This window comes from Protopterus annectens, chromosome 4.part1 (assembly GCF_019279795.1).
Source record: "Protopterus annectens isolate FY-2018-M chromosome 4.part1, PAN1.0, whole genome shotgun sequence".
In the NCBI taxonomy this organism is placed as follows: domain Eukaryota; kingdom Metazoa; phylum Chordata; order Ceratodontiformes; family Protopteridae; genus Protopterus; species Protopterus annectens.
The window spans coordinates 914,816,134-914,836,212 of NC_056734.1; the positions used below are offsets into that span (position 1 = coordinate 914,816,134).

General features: G+C 36.3%; 1 protein-coding gene across 1 annotated transcript in view; it reads left to right on the forward strand.

The window, feature by feature from the left end:
- Positions 1 to 20,079, forward strand: part of LOC122801341 (mucin-19-like) — a 938,154-nt gene that overhangs the window by 683,487 nt on the left and 234,588 nt on the right. Inside the window, exons 36-37 of the mRNA XM_044070881.1 lie at positions 2,207 to 2,464; positions 17,141 to 17,398. Coding sequence (XP_043926816.1) covers positions 2,207 to 2,464; positions 17,141 to 17,398 — 516 coding nt within the window. The remainder of the gene's footprint in view (positions 1 to 2,206; positions 2,465 to 17,140; positions 17,399 to 20,079) is intronic.

Below are 20,079 nucleotides of genomic sequence, written 5' to 3' on the forward strand. Positions count from 1 at the left end.
ATTTCCTGACTACTGTGGGGATGTGATTATCACAGGTGTGTTCACTGTCCACCTGTGACCTAAGGTCTCTTGTCATACTTTCAGTGTTAAGTATACTACCACCTATGTGTATGGTCTGTGGAGTTGGTTATTAATAGATTTGAAGTGGACTACTTTCAAGTGCTTCCAGTTGTTTTATTTATACTACCACCTATGTTGTAGTTCATGGCTACAGAGTTTTTACCAAAGGGGATGACAATGCACTTTTTGGCACTGAGCTTGAGGCCATGGCTTTGACACCAGGCATCTGTCTCAGTGAGGCCCTTTTGTAGGATGTCCACATCTTTAGTAGTTTCAATTATGGCTCCTAGTTTGCAGTTACCTGGAAACTTCATTAGCCACAGACCTTCCATGTTAAGGTTTACTTCAGGGAAGTAGATACCAAACAGGACATAGCTTGTAGGGGAAAACAAACATTCTGCAAAGTCTTAAACACAAAAGATGACCATTGTAAATAATATGACATCGCTGTATTTCTCAGACAATTGTCTATGTCAATATTACCATGGCCCAAGATTACTAAATAAAAGTCCACTGAAGGAACTGAACAGTAATTCATTTGCATCAACTGCTATGTTCTGAATATCACCCAAAGCATCAAATAGCAATCCAACTTCACATATCATAGACAATGGTTAAATAAAATACAATGGTTTTAATCTATATGGATTCCTTATGGTAATGAGCTCTACATAGTTTAATGCAGTCACCCTTATTGGGGCTTAGCAACAATCATTATAAATATAAAAAAAAAATACATGCCATATTTTGCTGTTCTTTCCATGAAATTGGCATGATCCAAGGAGGAGAGGTTATAAGTCTGTGCTCCAGTGCCTTGCATAGGGATAATGTGGTGATGTAGTTGTTGTGGTGATTGTAGTGCCTAAATAATTTAAAGAGTCTATGCAAATTAACCTACATTCTGATAGATTTGTCTGTCACTGTATTCCTTCAAGAGGCTTTCCTAGAATGCTGACAGTGAATGAGAGCTCATGTCATTGGGATAATCACCTTTGGTTGTTTAGCTTATGACATTCACATATGCATATTGGTTCTATGGATCTTTTAAGACGTGACCAAATCCACAAGTTTGAACAAGTATGTGAAGGAAGAAGTTTAAGAAATGTCAGTAAAATGTGTTCTCCTTGAGTAAATGCCACCCTAGAAGGAAATTTAACAGCTATTTCAAAACAAAGTCTGTTGCCAATAGATAAGTGCTGAGTGAGACAGACAGTGGTAGGGAGAATTTTACTTAAAAGGACTGTTAAGTCTTTCCAAACCATGTCTATTCTGAATTAAGAATGAAAGTATTTTTACAATTACAGTACCAGCAATAAAAACCTGCTATGTCCCATACTGTGCAGAATATTATAGGCTCAAGGATGATTGGTATAAATCCAAGCATATTCAAAGTGCAAGTCTTTATGGCAAGCAAGGAAGACAAAACCAAAAGTTAGAAGATAAAAAGTGCTCAAACCACTGTCACAACTTAAAAAACTAAAAAGTATGCACTTCCAAAGGACAACCACATTCTCTTAAGTTGGCACTTCTTTAATGAACACCAATCACGACAATATACATAAATAGTTAACAACACACTGCATTTTCATCAAAAACAAGACTTCATCAGATGTATGCAAACCTTAACATTGTGCCTCATTTTATATTTCAACCAGTAACCAACCACCAATAAAATTACATATCAAATAATTGAAACTGCATTTGTGAAAACGTATCCTTATTAATAAATTTAAACAAATATTGATAAAATTATATATATATATATATATATATATATATATATATATATATATATATATATATATATATATCCCACCAGTTAAAAACATCATTCATATAAATAATAATAAAACTATATCAACCTAGAATTGTCATTATACAAAATCCTAAACATTTTTTTTTTATAAAACAGTTTCTAAAATTCTTTGTTCCCTTTTTATGTCCTGATTCCATCTAGTGACCATTCTATTAATATCAGTTTTAAAACAGGGATCAGGGAGACTGTATCACTGAGACCTGGGAATTTAGTGGCATCCAATGTTATTTGCCAATGCACATTTTCTGTTTTATGAAACATTTAGACAGATGAAGTAACACAGACCACTAGGGATTAGCATGTTGTCTAATTTAACATTTTCTCTTGCAGCACCTGGTGATATAACCCAACCTTCTGTTGTTAATGCCACGGCTACATCTGTGTTTGTATCATGGGGAACACCTCCTGGTAATCAGATTTCCTACAGAATACAGGTTACAGGGCCTCCATCATCATCTCTGACAGTCACCACTACTTATGTCAGCTTGTCGGGACTGAATCCTGCCAGTGCCTACACCATCACGATCACTCCTGTAGCTGCAGACAATGTAACACTGGGGAATCCAGCCACCTTGTCCATATTTACAAGTAAGTTTTAATTCTTAGAATAAAAATAAAATAAAAGTAAAACATATAGTATCCGAATGGGGATACTAAATTTTATATAAATGAAGCCTTACTTTAATGCCTATTCATGTGCTATTTCAGGTAACAAAATCAAGTTTGGATTAACATTTGTCAAAAACATGTGCAACCATACATAAATCTGATATAACAATGCCAGTTATCACCTGCAATAGTGACTAATACAGCACATCCAGAAAGTGAATTAAACAGGAAAACTTAATCTTCCTCAAAGGTTTCATTTTTAATAGGAGTAACTACAAATTCATGAACCAAGTAAATTACAAAATAAATTGCATGAGTTTTCATTTTGCATTTAAATGTGGGAGTGAAACTAAAACTATAGTATCTTTTTAATTTAGTCTACTTGCAGTCTGTGTTTAATAATGTTTGCAGTATTCTGATCAAACTGCTAGCCATTGATTTTGGCTTATTGCATAGAGCGTTGTGTTATTCATGGTGCACAAGTCAGATTTTACTAAAATGTCTGCCATGACATCATGGGAATGTTTGTTAAGATATATTGATTACTTATACAGCATTAGCAGCAAACTTACAGGACTAATTCTAATTTGTCAAACTGGACTGACAGGGGATGTTAATGCTGCCTACTTATGCAATAAGTCAAAATATGTGAAAACAACATAATAAATAGTATTATGACATCAGCTGTTTTTTAGCCCTGTGTTTCTAAAGTATTACCAAATAATTCACTTTTATTGTATTGATGAGGTCCCAAAAAATCTGAAACGTGGTATGTCTACAACTAGTGGGCTTTGGCATTATTTGGCCTGAGTAAACAAATAAAGACTTGAAAGGGAAAAAGTAAAAAGAATTGGCAATTCAGAAGCCATGTAGCTGAATCACTGATATATATATATATATATATATATATATATATATATATATATATATATATATATATATATATATATAACTTTAAGAAGCCATTTGCATGTATCCTTTGTATCTCTACTACAAAAGGTTTAAGGTGCTGCAATCTAAAGTCTCTAGTGTATATGTAGGTTTATAGGTTCATAGCAGGTTAGTAGGCCAACAGCCCTAAACCCTTTAAAATCCTAGCCCTGTTAATCATGAGTTGCACCAATTGTCCTTGATTAGATGGGCGACATTTACAGATTGAGTCTGTGGTCAACACCAACTACCCCTGTCCACGAGGGACATGGGCACCACCCCCAGGGTGAATTTGAGGTTACCCATCCATTAATGTAGGTTGCATTTGAATAGGGTCAGGAAGGAGCACTGCTTCACATGAATTGGGAGTTTATTCCAGTGGAGTGACAGTCTCTGGGAGCTGTATCTGTCTCTCTTGCATGTTCTGTTTATGTCACAGGCAAGGATAAAATCCCTAGAGTGAGTGACTCTTGTGCCATTTGATTTCCAGATGTGCAGCATTTCCATTAAGGTAGAATCAGAGACTGCCCTATAGGCCAGGCACATGTCTCCTCTCAACAGCCTATTGTATACAGACTACAGTGACAGGACTTTCAGTCTTTCCATGCAAGTCATGGTTTGAAGGCCCTGTATTTTCTTGTTGATAAACCTCAGGGCTCTCTCCAGCTCTTGCATGTGTCTGGTGAGGTACATGCAAAAGGGAGAACAGTACGCAATTAATGGTGTGATGAGGGTCAAGTATCTTTAGACTTGGATGTGATACTATTACTTATGAGATGTGCAATGTAGAATGGCTTTCCTCAACACTGTGGAAAACTTGGTCATCAAAGTTCAGATTGCTATAAACCTGAGTATCCAAATCTCATTTCACTTGGTTTGAACTTAAGGGGATGCTGTCAGTATTGTAATTAACAGTAAATCCCACTTTCCCAAAGGGAATAATAATGCTTTTTTTTTTTTTTTTTGCATTTAGTTTTAATCCATGGCTTTGGCACCAATCATTTGTCTGCCTTACCCTTTTCTGCAGTATGTGAACATCATTGGCTGACTCAATGATTGTACCTAATTTGCAATCATCAGCGAACCTGGTTAGCCAAAGGTCATCTATGTTTGCTTGGACTTCTGTGAAATAGATTCCAAACAGTAAAGGGCCCAGCAGAGATCCTTGTACTCCACTGGTGACTGGTCTACTGCTAGAAGTACAGTCATCAACTATGACAGTATGTGTTCTGTCAGTGAGCCAATTGGCTACCCATCTAGCAACAGAAGGGTTAATCCTCAGCTGGGAGAGTCTCTCTATAATACCTAAGTGGGAGATTGTGTCAAAGGCCTAGGCTTGGTCAAGGTAGATGGTATGCACCATCTTTCCCTCATCCAAGGATGTTGTGACTTTCTCAAAGAAGTCAACTAGGTTTAACATGCATGATCTACCTTTAACAAGGCCATCCTGGGTTGGGTCTAGAGTTTGAAGGCTGCCTGTGTCCTTGTTGATAATATCCATGATAATTTTTTTCATGGCCTTGCAGATAAGGCAGATTAGAGGTATGGGTTTATAGTTCCCAGGGTCAGTTGATGGTCCCCTTTTGTACATGGGGATTATTGTTGCTGCTCTCCACTCTGCTGGAGCGTAGCCAATTTTGAAGCTGTGGTTAAAGAGTACACCATGTGGGTCCACTAGGTCCTGTTTTAGATTAAGTATATCTGGTTCCATTAAAGCCATGTTTTTGGCCTTGGATAACGCAGATATGACCTGTTCTCTCTAGCTAATATGCTGAGTATGGTGTCAGGTATGCCTTGAGGTAAGGCTGGTTGGGAAGCGGGGTGAAATTTGCATCACATCTCTCAGGTAGTAAGCTGGCAATTTTTCTTCGCTATACTCTGAGTGGTACCATCCAATACCGGTTCTACACATAGCTCGGCAATACCTTAGAGATTTCAAAAGTAGTTAAAGAATGCCTTATGATTATCCTTAGCTACAGATGCTATCTTAGCTTTGTAATTAGCTTTGGAGGACTTGACAAGTTTTCTGATTTGCTTGGTTAAACTGTGAAAATAATTCATCCTCTCTTGAGTCAGTTCCCTCTTGCTCTAAGACATCAGTTTCTTCCTCTTGTTATATAACCTGTTTATACTAGAGGTCTACCAGGTGGCTTGTTTTTTGAGAGGACCTGGTTTTGATCCTGTCAGGTACAGCTGAGTCTATACAGTTGTTTAAGTTTACACAGGGCATTTGTGTAAAGCTCTGCATAGGAGTCATTGCTGTCTGTGATTGGAGGGGGGGGGGGTAAAACTTCTCTACCATCGCTTAATAAGCTATAGTTTGCTCTGGAAATGCTTTTTTTTATTTTTTGTCCTTCAAGGGGTGTCAGGCTCAATAGTTATGTGAAATGAGACTGATTTAAGGTCCAGTCTAATCAAGGAGTGCATAGCACAAGGGGGGAGTGCAGTGATCCCCATGTTGGTGAGTACTATGTCTAGGACATTTTAACTCCTTGTGGGGGTGCTGATTATCTGTTCCAGAGAACTTGTATTGATAAAATCCAGAAACCTCTGGGTGAGCATCTTTGTGCTCATGTATGTTTCCCAGTCAATGTTAGGATAATTGAAATCACACATGACCAAGGTGTTTGGCTGTACGGCAAGTGACTCCAGTAAGTCCAGCTATGTGATGTGCTTCTCTTGGTTCATAATGGGGGGACCTATAGCCAGCAGTGATCTGGTAGGATATTCTGCCTATAGTTAATTAGATGTGGAGTAGTTTGAGAGAACCATACTGTTTGACCAGTCTTGAAGTGTACTTGACTTTAATAAAGATGGATACACCTCCACCTTTGGTTCTTTTACTCTCGTTTTGAAGTCTGAACATGTGGAAAGCATTGTAGCCTTGCACAGCTGGGATGATGTCCTCTGATTTGAATCATGTGTCATTGACTGCACAAACATCAGACATATATATATATATATATATATATATATATATATATATATATATATATATACATATATATATATATATATATATATATATATATATATATATATATATATATATATATATATATATATATGTATGTATATATATATATATATATATATATATATATATATATATATATATATATATATATATATATATATATATATATATATATATATATATATATATATATATATGTACACACACACACACATATGCATATATATCGCACTCACACATTTATTTTTATCTGACATTTGATTACTGGGAAAGTCTGACAGACTTCTGATTGAAGAAAAAATATGAGAAGGCATATATTTTAGGTAATTAATTTTATATATATATATATATATATATATATATATATATATATATATATATATATATATATATATATATATATATATGTATATACATATATATATATATATATATATATATATATATATATATATATATATATATATATATATATATATATATATATATATATATATATATATATATATATATATATATATATATATATATATATATATATATATACATATATATATATACACACACACACACACACACACACACACACACACACACACACACACACACACACAGGATCATATGAATTTGTTAAGGTTTAATTGTACATTGATAATCAATTATGTTTATTAGATTAGTCATTTGTATTTTCCATGAAAAGTACATTTGCATATACTTACCATAAATGTAGTTGTTTGAGTGCATTCACTGTTGCAGTTCTGAATTGTAGGATTCACACAATGGAAGCCCTTGTCAGCCTGACAACCAGAGAATATTTTTCTTCCTGCAGCTGATGCAAGTCCTATCTGACATCACTATGTTTTGGTGCAAAGGGAGTTGGCCAGTTTCATGACCTTTGTACGTTCTTGCTCCCAACAAGTAGGAACTCCCCAGTGTGTCCCTGAGGCCAGGTGTCTGGGACCCTGTATTCTAGAATAAATGTGAGGGGGGGAAGGGGGCCACCCAGATGGAACAGGTGAATGTCCCAGCCTATCCCATAGGCCAGAGAGGAAAGAGGGAGGGAAAGATAGCAGTAGCCCTGGTGAAATGTGTCCTCACAGCATCAGGGAGCTTCTTACCCTGATGGCTGCAACAAAAGGATTTAAGTGGGAGATCCATTTTGAAATAGTTTGTTTTGAAACTGGTCTACTCTCAGAGCTACTGGTAAAGACCACAAAAAGATGATTTCCTGAGTAATGCAGTTGCCTATGCACAGCAAAATAATAAATAATCCTTTCTCCCTTGTTCTGAGGGTTAGGAAAGAATGTAGATAACTGTATGGTCTGGTTTAAAGAAGCCTCTTTCACCACGTTGGGCATAAACAAAGAGTTGGTCCTGAGAGACGCTCTCTGTATGTGCAAAATGTTGAAAGGTTCCACACAGACATAAGGGACTGAAGCTCTGACACCCTTCTGGCTGAAGTAAAGGCTAGTAAGAAAGCTGTCCTCCAGGTCAGGAACTTTACATCAACAGAAGCTACTGGTTCAAATGGTAAAAGGGTGAGCTTCTCAGGAATGAAATTGAGGTCCAAGGGAGGAACAGACTTCCAAGGGGGCCTAATGTGAACAATCCCTCTCAGAAAGTGTTTCATGAAGGGATGTAAAAAGAGATGAGATTGAGAAGACAGAAATAGTGGAAGGAGTGGTTGAGGCCTTTTTCAGAAAGGCTGGATAAGTAATAAAGGATGAAAAGGATTTGAGCTTGTTGAGGGTTTTCTCCCTTCTGTCTGCACCAAAGACTGATTCTTTCCCATGTGGCAGAGTAAGGCTTCCTAGTGCTAGGTCTCATGGCCTCTTTTAGAATATCCAAGACCTGCTTGTTGAGGTGAGACCCCTTTGATGAGATCAGAGTATCATCCAAGCTGTCAGTTTGAGTGTGTACAGGTTGGGGTGTCTTATTGTGCCACTGTTCTGCATTAGCAGATCCACTCTCTGTGGCAGCTGGCATGACTTGCTGTTGGTTAGACTGAGTAATAGATGGTACCAGTGCTGCCCTGGCCAGCCTGGGGCTATCGGAACCACCCTTAGCCCCTCTTCCCTTATTTTCAGCAATACGCTGGGCAGCATGGTATTAGGGGTAAGGGATAAAGGAATAGGCCTTTGTAAGGAAAGGCAAAGGCATCTGTACTGCATGCTGACTGCATTATGTTCCTGGAGCAAAACTTTTTTAAGTGAGAATTTTCTTTGGTGACAAAAATGCCTATCTGTGTTGCTACCCATTTTTATGCTATGCTGAGAAATACTTCCTGATACAGTTGCCTCTCATAGGTCTCTGACAGGATCCTGCTGAGGTGATCTACTGGAGTAAGCTGTGGGGAGGGTGATAAGGAGTGCTATGCCAAAGTCATGATTGCTGTCTACTAGGTCCTTGTGGATGTGATCTTGAAGGCCTGTTGGTGTCAGACTGCCACTGTCTAGGCCAATGGTGCTGTCTTTCCCTATGAGGTTTCTTTTGTCTAGGCTTAGACTGTGCGGCTGGAAAGGACCAATGTTTTGTAGGATAATTCTGGCTGAATCAAGGGTAGTGGACCTGAAGAAAGTCCTTGACAGTTTGCATGGACTTAGCCTTGTGCTCCATTTTCTTAAGAACAGCTTTAGTCCTATGTCCAAAAAGAAAATTCTTGTGTAAGGGGGCATCTAAGAGACTGGATTTGACATGATCAGGAATGGACTGCTCCCTCAGCCAGGCTGGTCTTCTAAGGACAAATCATGTGGCTGCTGACCTGCTAGAAGCTTCCAATCCATCACAGTGCAGTGAGTGCTTAGCCACCTAATATCAGGAGTTGCATAGCTCTATTAACTGTGAAAAATTATATGGATGCTCTGCTCTCTTTACTGCTGCTTGCTTGCTTGGTGGATTTGAAGTCTTCTTAAAACACATAGTCTTGCTGTGCTGTTTACTGCTGAATCAGAGACACATCATGACTCCATCTGTAGTCTGTTTAAAGCACCAAGCCTTTCAAACTGCACACTGATAAAGAAATATATTTTGCAGCTATAAGCACAGTTACAGATAACTTATTTTATAACAAACCACACGTAGTCTGTCAGATTTGTAGCATATATTTACAAAGTTTTCCTTCATTACAGATATGAATGATGACTTCTACAAAATACCTCTCTCTGTCCTTCTCTCACATAACTGAACTACTACAATTGCTAAATACAGAGCTAGTCACGCACACAAGAGATTGGTATTTCCTCCTGGTATATTTTTCTGGCCTTCTATGGGAAGTCACATAATGTCTGTTTATAGACTTTTCTATTGTCCTTTTGTGATTTAAGCACTTTTGCTGATGTGAGGATGCCATTCTGAAAGGAAACATCTGTATAAGCTGTTCCTACTGGAAAAACATCACGTATTGCTGAATTTATAAAAAAGGATGTCTGTTAATAGATATTTGTTCTGCAAACATGAGAAAATCATATAATCCTTGCTTTCCAATATTGCTTTGTTAGGCTTTTCTTTTTGATGCTGTGAAGAGAAGCCTGTCTGTTATACATATAGTATGAATGCACATTTTACATTGCTAAACTCTATACATATATTCAAGCAAACTTTTTATTCTATGCTTTATCTTTCAGCATATTTATATTCATAATATCTAACAATTCCCTCTGTTTTTAAACATACTCAAAACATTCTATATAAAAAACACATTATTTTTATATAAAACCTCAAAATGCAATTTTACATAGTTAATACAATGAAAGCATGTATTACTACCAAACCTGAATGTATTTAACAACTTTTTCTTTTGCAGACCATTCTGTGAAAATATTTTATCAGTTATGAGCTGTGTCTGTTTTAATTTTACTTGATTAATTTATTCTTTTGCAATCACAGAATTTAGTTTATGACTTAGAATTGTTTCATTAACTCTTTGCAACTGTTGAATTAACTGTAAGAGACAATAACTATGTGCTACTGCAAGCATTTATACGCTGCTAAAAATATACAGTTTTAATGTCATTTTAACCATCACATTGTGTTCATGTCTCTGAACTGCTCATTAACATCTTGTTAAAATACTGAACTGGGCTTAGATAATAAATATTTGAAAGCAATTATTTTACTGGGGTAAAACCAGTGATATTACAACTTGACAACTTACTTTTGAACTTATTACAATGTATCCTGTACAGGATGTATTTAAACAGACTGTTTGCTATTTATGCATTTCAGTCTAGTAGGTATCCTGGACCCATTTTTTCTTTAAATATGTTTTTTTCACACATATTCATTACTAGACATTAATTTCATTTGTACTGAATTTTTCTGCATTTGTACATTCAAAGACTATCATTTGTACTGACATTTTCTACATTTGCACATACAAAGACTGTAAAGTACATTTAGTCTAATCTTACAAATTTAATAACAATAATATTAAGCAAAATCTTGGAAAATTTTTATGTCTCTTTAGAAATATCTAGTGGAATTGATACCATATCCATATGTCCTGTTATTTTAAACTACATACTCAACAATTATAAATATTCATGCTTTTTTATACCAACATTGTTTTGCCAAAAACATATTAAAAATAGTGACCATTCTTGCTATTAAAACATTTATGCATTTTGCATATCTTTATTCTGTCTTGATAGCTTTATCAGTTTTAAGCCATCTCTTGTTTTTTAAACTATCTCTTGTATAGCTTTACAATTTAACAGGTTGTAAATACAATTTAATTCTAAACAATACAATAATAACCATTATGATAGCTATTAACAACTTGTAAAATATCTTATCCTGTCAGGTGTAATCCAGTTTACCAGTATTTCTAATACATTAATACCTGTTTTTCCCCCCATAAAAGAATATTGTCAAAAAGGAATGAGATATTTCTTCCTGTAGCTTTATTTTAGACCCTTGTTGTTTATTTTTTCTGTAGCTTTATTTCAGACCCTTGTTTATTTTTCTGTAGCTTTATTTCAGACCCTTGTTGTTTATTTTTTCTGTAACTTTATTTCAGACCCTTGTGCAGTACTGCTTATACAGTCAGTGTAAAACTGAGAAAGTGCCCCTCCCCCTTATACAGTCAGTGGAAAACTGAGAAATTACCCCTCCCCTGTAGTACTTCAGCACTGTTTACCTGCTCTATGCTGTGAGAATAGAATGTATGTCAGCCCAACACTTTGGTTATACATTTATTTTATTAGGTTACTAAATAAAGCTTTCACTATATATTACCTCTAGTAGGTATTTACACCCTCCTGCACAATTGATTTGAACTGTACTATATACTATAGCCCATTTGCTGGCTGTACTTGATGCAACTGAGGTTTTCTTGTCCTTTTAACATTTACTTGCAAACAGATTATCAGTGACATCTATGCACAATTGTGACATTTTATTACAATTACCAAATAGTGTTGCTTGTAAACATTTTAACAAGTATGTTTTAATAACAATGATGCTTTAGAAAAACTCAAGCTACTTGTCTGGCAATCAGTCTTGTTGTTTATCTGATCTCTCCAACATTTCCTGTAACTATTCATTCAGTCTAGAAAGGTCTGAGCTCACATTTTATACTCTATAAACTATTGTTAATTATTTTAGCATTTTTCCTTTAATGTGATTGTGATTTGCATAACTATGCATTTATACAACATAAATAGACATTATTTTACAATTACCTTACATGGATTTCAGTATTTTTTATTTATTTATCTATTGAACTGTCTTGCCATTAATTTTACAAAAACTGTTTGACTAATACCATCTGTGATTTTATTTATTTTTAAAATTCAGAACTTTAACTGTTTGGTGTTACTATACAATTATAACAGATGTTTATTTATATTTGCTGTTGTCTGCCTTTTGCTTTTGTGCATTGTAAACAAATGTACTCTAGATGAAAAGAACACACATGCATGTCTGTCTTGTATATGTATATCTTTATACAAGCATGTCATGTCCCTACCATCCTAGCATGCATGCTTAACCATTTTCAAAACATAAACATATTATAAAATATATTTCTTTTGCACAGATTAACCGTGTATGCAGGAAATTTCCAGTCTTTGTCAGTTGAGCTAATTTAGTTCCTTTATCCTGCAACTGCAGTTGAATTTCCTGTGATGTTGCATGGTCTTTCTGACATTCTTTAGTAAGCTGTTCTGCTGAATTTGAAACTCCTATGCACTTTTGAAAAGATGCGTGTATAACTTGTCTAAGCTTCCTGAACTCATTGTGTCTGTCTTTTAGAAGTTTATTACATTTCTTTGTAACAAAATGTACTAGAGTTTCTATCAGTAACTGATTTGACTGTTGTTGCAACTCTGAAATAAACCTTTTGCATCTGGTGACAGAACATAACTGTCTAACATTTGAATATAATGTCAACATATTAACTTTTCTTGGTTCTTTACCCTTACAATTTTTGTCTGTGCAGTCTAACCTTTGGATAATGTCATGCACTGTATTTTTATGACATTGTACACACAATAAACATTTTTATACCACACATGATTTTATTTCAGATACCAGTCAAATATTATAATCCATTTGCTTAATGCCTTACTATCAAATTGCAATCCATTTGCATAATGCCTTACTATTAACTTGCCCTAATAAGGTTTTACATTTGCTAATATGCTGTATATACATTTATTCTGTTATTATTATTACCTCTATGGCATTCATACTGTATGTAACACAGAATAATTTTCTTACCAGTCAACAGACAGGCAGATGGCCAAGCTGCTTTACTGTAGATGGTTGAAAAGTTTCTGTAGTCACTTGTGAAGTTGGTACAGCAAAACTGGCAGATTCAGTCTTACAACTTCGTCTTGTACCTTTTCTGGAGAATTTATGGAACTGCTCCACCTTCCTGCAATGCAGTCTCACCGGATTTAGACGTCTATTAAACTGTATTGCTACAAACTGTTGAAAACTGTAGAAATCTGAAGTACTTCACATAAACGTTACTGTGCTTTTACAGGAGTGACATTACCCATTCACTCCCCCTGTTTTTGGATACAGGCTAGGAACGTTGTCAAAGGATCACCATTGAAAAATTACATTGATGCTTACTGGATCCAAAGTATCACGTCAGGGTCACCATTGAAAAATTATATGGATGCTCTGCTCTCTTTACTGCTGCTTGCTTGCTTGGTGGATTTGAAGTCTTCTTAAAACTCACAGTCTTGCTGTGCTGTTTACTGCTGAATCAGAGACACATCATGACTCCATCTGTAGTCTGTTTAAAGCACCAAGCCTTTCAAACTGCACACTGATAAAGAAATATATTTTGCAGCTATAAGCACAGTTACAGATAACTTATTTTATAACAAACTACACGTAGTCTGTCAGATTTGTAGCATATATTTACAAAGTTTTCCTTCATTACAGATATGAATGATGACCTCTACAAAATGCCTCTCTCTGTCCTTCTCTCATATAACTGAACTACTACAATTGCTAAATACAGAGCTAGTCACACACACAAGAGATTGGTATTTCCTCCTGGTATATTTTTCTGGCCTTCTATGGGAAGTCACATAATGTCTGTTTTTAGACTTTTCTATTGTCCTTTTGTGATTTAAGCACTTTTGCTGATGTGAGGATGCCATTCTGAAAGGAAACATCTGTATAAGCTGTTCCTACTGGAAAAACATCATGTATTGCTGAATTTATAAAAAAGGATGTCTGTTAATAGATATTTGTTCTGCAAACATGAGAAAATCATATAATCCTTGCTTTCCAATATTGCTTTGTTAGGCTTTTCTTTTTGATGCTGTGAAGAGAAGCCTGTCTGTTATACATATAGTATGAATGCACATTTTACATTGCTAAACTCTATACATATATTCAAGCAAACTTTTTATTCTATGCTTTATCTTTCAGCATATTTATATTCATAATATCTAATAAACTGCTTTAAGAGGGCCTTATTTTCAATCCCCAATAGCTTTTGTTTCATGGTCAAGAATAGTTTCCTGGTGTTTCACCATATGAAATATGACTCACTGAAATGTTTAGTTACAATCTCTGCCCTAGGCTTGATAGTTCTGCTATTAAAACAAGCATAAAACCAGAAGTAATTGTGTTCTGGCCCCAAAGAAGTCACACAAAAGGAATGAAAGTCCCGGTGTGGTAGCTGTTTGCCACAGCAGAGACAATTAGTAACCTTCTCTGACATTAGTCAAAAAGCATATGAAAAGTTGCCCAAAAGGGTATCTAGCTTTGGACATCTTTTGTCTCTGGTGTGGTTTGTGCTTTGGGCTCTGACGTGAAGAAAGCACTGAGGTAATGGCACTAGCTGACTCCATTTATACCCAAAGATAGTGACGTTTGGATCGGCATCCACTGGCTTCAGGAGGAGTGATACATTCTCTGGTTGTCGGGTTGACCAAGGGCTTCCACGGCAGGAAATACCACAAGTCAGGACTGCAGCAATGAAAAGCAAAGAACATTTTGTGGTATCATGAGAACAAGTTTGCACAAATGTAATGGTGAGAGACATTGTCCTTACTTCTGCTGTACAGCCCCACATATAGAACACATATTTCTGCATGTGGGTATGGATTCATGGGGATCTTACCTCCTTATAAAGTCTGTATTTTTTTAATGGTTTTGATGCTATTCTCATTTTTCTGTAAATAATGCCTTTGCAAATGCAAGGCTATAGAGAAGTAGGCTACTGTGTTATGAGAGTTTCTCCTTTCCCTACTGTTGTGTGATCTGAGAGTCACTACATTTAGAGATGTGTGTTTTGCTTACATTAAAGTGGATTTTAAAAGAATTCCGGCTTATTCTTGGTCCTGTGGTGCCTTGATTGACTTACTGGGGGTTTTTTTGGTACCTGGTGGCTGTTTTTTCGAATTTTCTACATTTAGAGATGATACTGACTGGGCAGCCACAGTGGTGCAGCAGTTAGCATTGCCACCTCACAGCAAGAGGTTCTCCGATTCGATCCTCAGCTGGGGTGCCTTCTGTGTGGAGTCTGCATGTCCTCCCTGTGGTTGGATGGGTTTCCTCCGGGTGCTCTGGTTTCCTCCCAAAGACATGCTGTAGGTGGATTGGACACTCTAAATTGGCCCTAGGTGTGAGTGTGTGTGCCTTCTGTGGAAGGTTGGGTGCCGGACTGGCAACTCGACACTGTAAAACTCCACTGCCAATCATGAGCGGACAGGTGATCCACTGTGGTGACCCCTAACCGGGAAAAGCCAAAAGAAGAGATGATACTGACCACATGTATGAGATGCAGGAGACTTGCCCCTGGCAATATCCCTGTCCTTGCATTTCTATTATATATCCCTTTTAGTTTCACTTGGGATGTTTTCATATGTTCCCAGACAGTGGCCATCACCACTTTCAGACTGTCATATCAGACGTAATTGCCCTGTATGACACTTTTAAACAATGTTTTCTCTTCTTTCCTGGCAATAATTAATAGTATGTGAGGGTGACTACCATATAACAATGAAAGAAAATAAAGATCGGCACACTGTTGAGGCTTATGGCACTTGATAATGGCAAACTGAATTTGTGATATTAACTGGGTCTTATTTTTTGCCATTCTTCCTAAATATCTTTTTTTCAGTCTGGTCAAAAAGGTGTACAAGCAACCAATTAACAGTGATAACTGCTACATCAAAATCAGTTATGTTGGCATAGCTATGTCAACAAACAAACATCTCCATGCTGCTGCTCATGTTATGAATAAAATCCTGCATCTCCCAACCCCCCTCATGCTTATTTATACCAACTACAAGACCACACAGTCCCCAGGGAAAGGGCATATTCTTCAATCCCAGGGGAGTGTCTTGCATCACACAACTGTCATCTATCTGTATTGTTGACCAAAGTGTGTCGACAATGCAGAGTTAGATTTTTTGGCAAAAACTGACAAATACTTGGAAAACCATGTATATATATATATATATATATATATATATATATATATATAGATATATATATATATATATATATATATATATATATATATATATATATAAGGGTAATTCAAACATCAGTAGTTTTCTTCCTAAAGGTTATCAGTCAATACACTGGTAAACAATGATTTATTATATTGCTATTTTATATGCTATACATCTTGCTAAGAGTCTTTTCCATTTCCATCTTTTATTACCTTTCACTTGAATATGCTGCATGTTTTTTTTTTGATTTAATGTCGGACTGATCAAAGTAACTGAGTTTGCTGTATTCTGATTAACTTGTAATACAATTTGCTGGAGAATAAAGAACACACGCTTACACATTACAAACTGTTTCTCCCCTCTAATGCATCATCAGAAGGTGGGGCTAGATGACATCATTCAGAAAGTAATTGGACGGTTTCTCAGCATGTGGTAATAGAAACACCATACTATTAAACTTCATGAATATAGATCCACTAAAACAACTAAAGTAAAAATGTAAAACATACATTTTAGAATAAGACAGCCCATTTTACAAGATGAGGACATAATTATAACAAAAATATATGGTAAAAAAAAAAACTTTGCGCTTGATCTTTAGTGTGACAAATAACAAAACATAAGAGTTTGAAGCATTAGGGGAGAATAAACTTGGTCATAATGACCACTGATTGAATTCTGTGGTGAAATCAACATACAACAAGGAAATACATTCTCATACACTTTTCTTGTGAACTTTCTCAGAAATTATCATTGATACTTGTGTTGGACACATGCCATTAGAACAAGATTAAGAGTTGATTCTTTCCTCTTTCACAGAACCGGTACCTGTCATCAGCCTAACTGTCACCTCTGCTACAACCTCTTCGATCTCCTTATCATGGGGTGCAGTACAAGGCAGCCAGATTACGTATAGACTACAGGCTGTGGGACCGTCTAATGCATCCACTACAGTATCAACAACAAGTGCCACTTTGTCAGGACTTGTTTCTGGTTCCAGGTACAACATCAGCATCGTGGCAGTAGCTGCAGACAATGTAACATCGTCAGATGCTGCTTCTGCTAGTGGATACACAAGTAAGTAATTACAGAGCAGCTGCTTCTTGTATTATAAATTAGAACTGCTAAGAAAATAGCCATGCATTACAAAACTGAAGTTTACAAGTTACATGATTTCTGATTCAAGTAAAATCAGGTTCAGAATATTCACCTTATGCAGGGTACTAACATTAGTAGTAAAAGTCTAAAAAGTACTTAACCATTATTCAGAAAATAAGAAATTATTAGTGTTGCAGAGTTCTTTTCTTAACACGCTATGTCATATGGTGCACTTAAAGTGTGAAATAGTCTGCATACATTCTTATAGAATGATTCTGTTTTTTAAATGCATTTCTTATTAAGTAGCCAAATATTCTTTGCTCTAAATTTACAATATCATCCCATCTAGTACATTTTCTCCATGATGCCAGGCATTTGCAAAGGGCAGCTGCACTGACACAATGTACTATTTAAATAGTTTTGCTCTCTTAATATACCTGTGAGCCCTTCATTTTTAATGTCTTACTTCACCATCAAATGTTTTCTCATAACTTTTTTAGTTACTAATTTTTCTTTTACCTCTGGAAATATATATTCACTCCCCTCTCTTGCCATCTATCCTTGTATTTATTTATTTATTTTATTTTATTTTACATTTGTTAACTGGGAAATTACGACTGGACCAGGTCCATTTTCAGCGGAGGCCCAGGGAGAAAAGCTCCAGCATCAAGTTATAAAAATACAGTACATCCAGCATAATACACAAAACAGGTTACATCATGTAAGCTGAACATAGTAATATAACAAGAAATTAATAAAAACACTCCAGGTAAAAGAAGATATAGAGCATGAGTAAAAAGACAATGTCAGTTATACACTGGTAAGAGAAGAAAATTTATCAAGTAAGATTCTATAGTTAAAAGTACCCTTTCAGATGACCAAGCCTACAGGGGATCAGAGATCCAGCATGTGATCAGAGAGGAGTCTGGGGAGTTAGTAGTAGTATGGGTAGGGTTATGTGATACAAGGGCATAACCAGGAACTAAGAAGGTGCGATTTAAGGGAGTTTTTGAATATGGATGTGGAGGGGGCAGTGGACACGGATAGGGGAAGAGAGTTCCTATTTCTGGAAACGGTGTGGGAGTAGAGCGCTTTCCCTGCATTATTGTTAGCCTTGGTGATGGAGAGGACAGATCTTTCACTGGATCTTAGGTACCGGTTTGCAGTATAGACAGTAAGTAGGTTGGATAATGAAGGTTTTTTTTTCAGGATATTTGAGAATATTGTAGGCTGTGCCCAGCTGGTGATAGTTAAGTAGCTGTGGTAGCTGAAGCCATTTTAGTTCTTTTAGTGCAGCACAGTGATGGGTTCTATAGGTTGAGTTAGTAGCAAACTTGGCTATTTTATTGTAGCATGATTCTAGTTTGTCTAAGTCACATTGTCTGATTTGGGTAAAGATTGGTGCTGCGTATAATAGAGTTAAGGGGAGATGGCTTTGTGCAAGAGTGACTCATGTTTTTTATGAGAGAAAGGACTTATGCCTGCATAGGGAGTCTAGTTTTTTGTGTACTAGTTTTATGGTATGTGAGATGTGAACATCAAAGTGGAGATTATCATGTATTTCAATGCACAGAAGTTTGGTGTGGTTAGAAGGGGAGATGGTGGTGCCGTCCTTAGATGTTATGGTATAGGAGAGTTTTTTTTTTAATCTATTAGGGGTAAATAGTAGCAGTTTTGTCTTTTTGGGATTTATAATTAGTTGGATACCTGATATCCAATTTTCTACTGAGTTAAAGGTATCTTGAGTGAGTGTATGTAGGGTGGTGGGAGATGAGGCGGAGCAGATCAGGGTTGAATCATCCACATATTGTATGAGTGTGGCATGTTGTGTAGAGCTATTGAGGTTATTTGTGAAAATAGAGAACAATAGCGGGCCCAGTATAGAGCCCTGTGGGACACCTATGGTGGCTGGAAGTTGTGTAGACAGAGTTCCTTTCCACTGGACTGATTGTTGCCTGTCAGATAGGTAGCTTTTGAACCAGGCTATAGTAGAGGAGGTGAAGGATAATGATGTTAGTGAGTCTAGTAGAATGGAGTGGAAGACCATATCAAATGCTTTTGAGAGTTCTAGGAAAATGGCTGATACATATTTGTTATCATTCCTGTGAAGGTTTATATAATTAGTGAAGGATAGAAGGGCTGTGGTCGTGCTGTGATGTGGACAGAAACCGTGTTGTGTGTTCGATAGTAGATTGTGTGTGTTAAGAAATGTCATCACTTGCAAGTGGATGCATTTCTCAATAATTTTGGATAAGGGGCAAAGGATGGCAATAGGTCGGTAGTTGGAGAATTCGTAAGAATTACCTCCTTTATGGAGAGGAATGATGTGAGATACTTTCCATAGTTTGGGTATGTAGGATTCTAGTATGGAGTGTTTGATAAGGATGGAGACAGGATATGATAGGGAGTCACTAGCCATTTTTAGGTATGCAGCAGGTATGTTATCAGCTGCCAGTGTGGTTGGCTTTAGTTTTAGGAGGAGTTTTTTGATAGTTGATAGTATTTGTATCCTCATGTGTAAAATTACGTTGTTTATATCTACAAATTTTGTCACCATGCTGATGTAGTTACTCATACAGGTCAGTATCAAGTAGAACATGGGTGAAAAACTAGATACATGGAAAAATGTGACTGACATCAGACATCAGCACTCCCTTAAG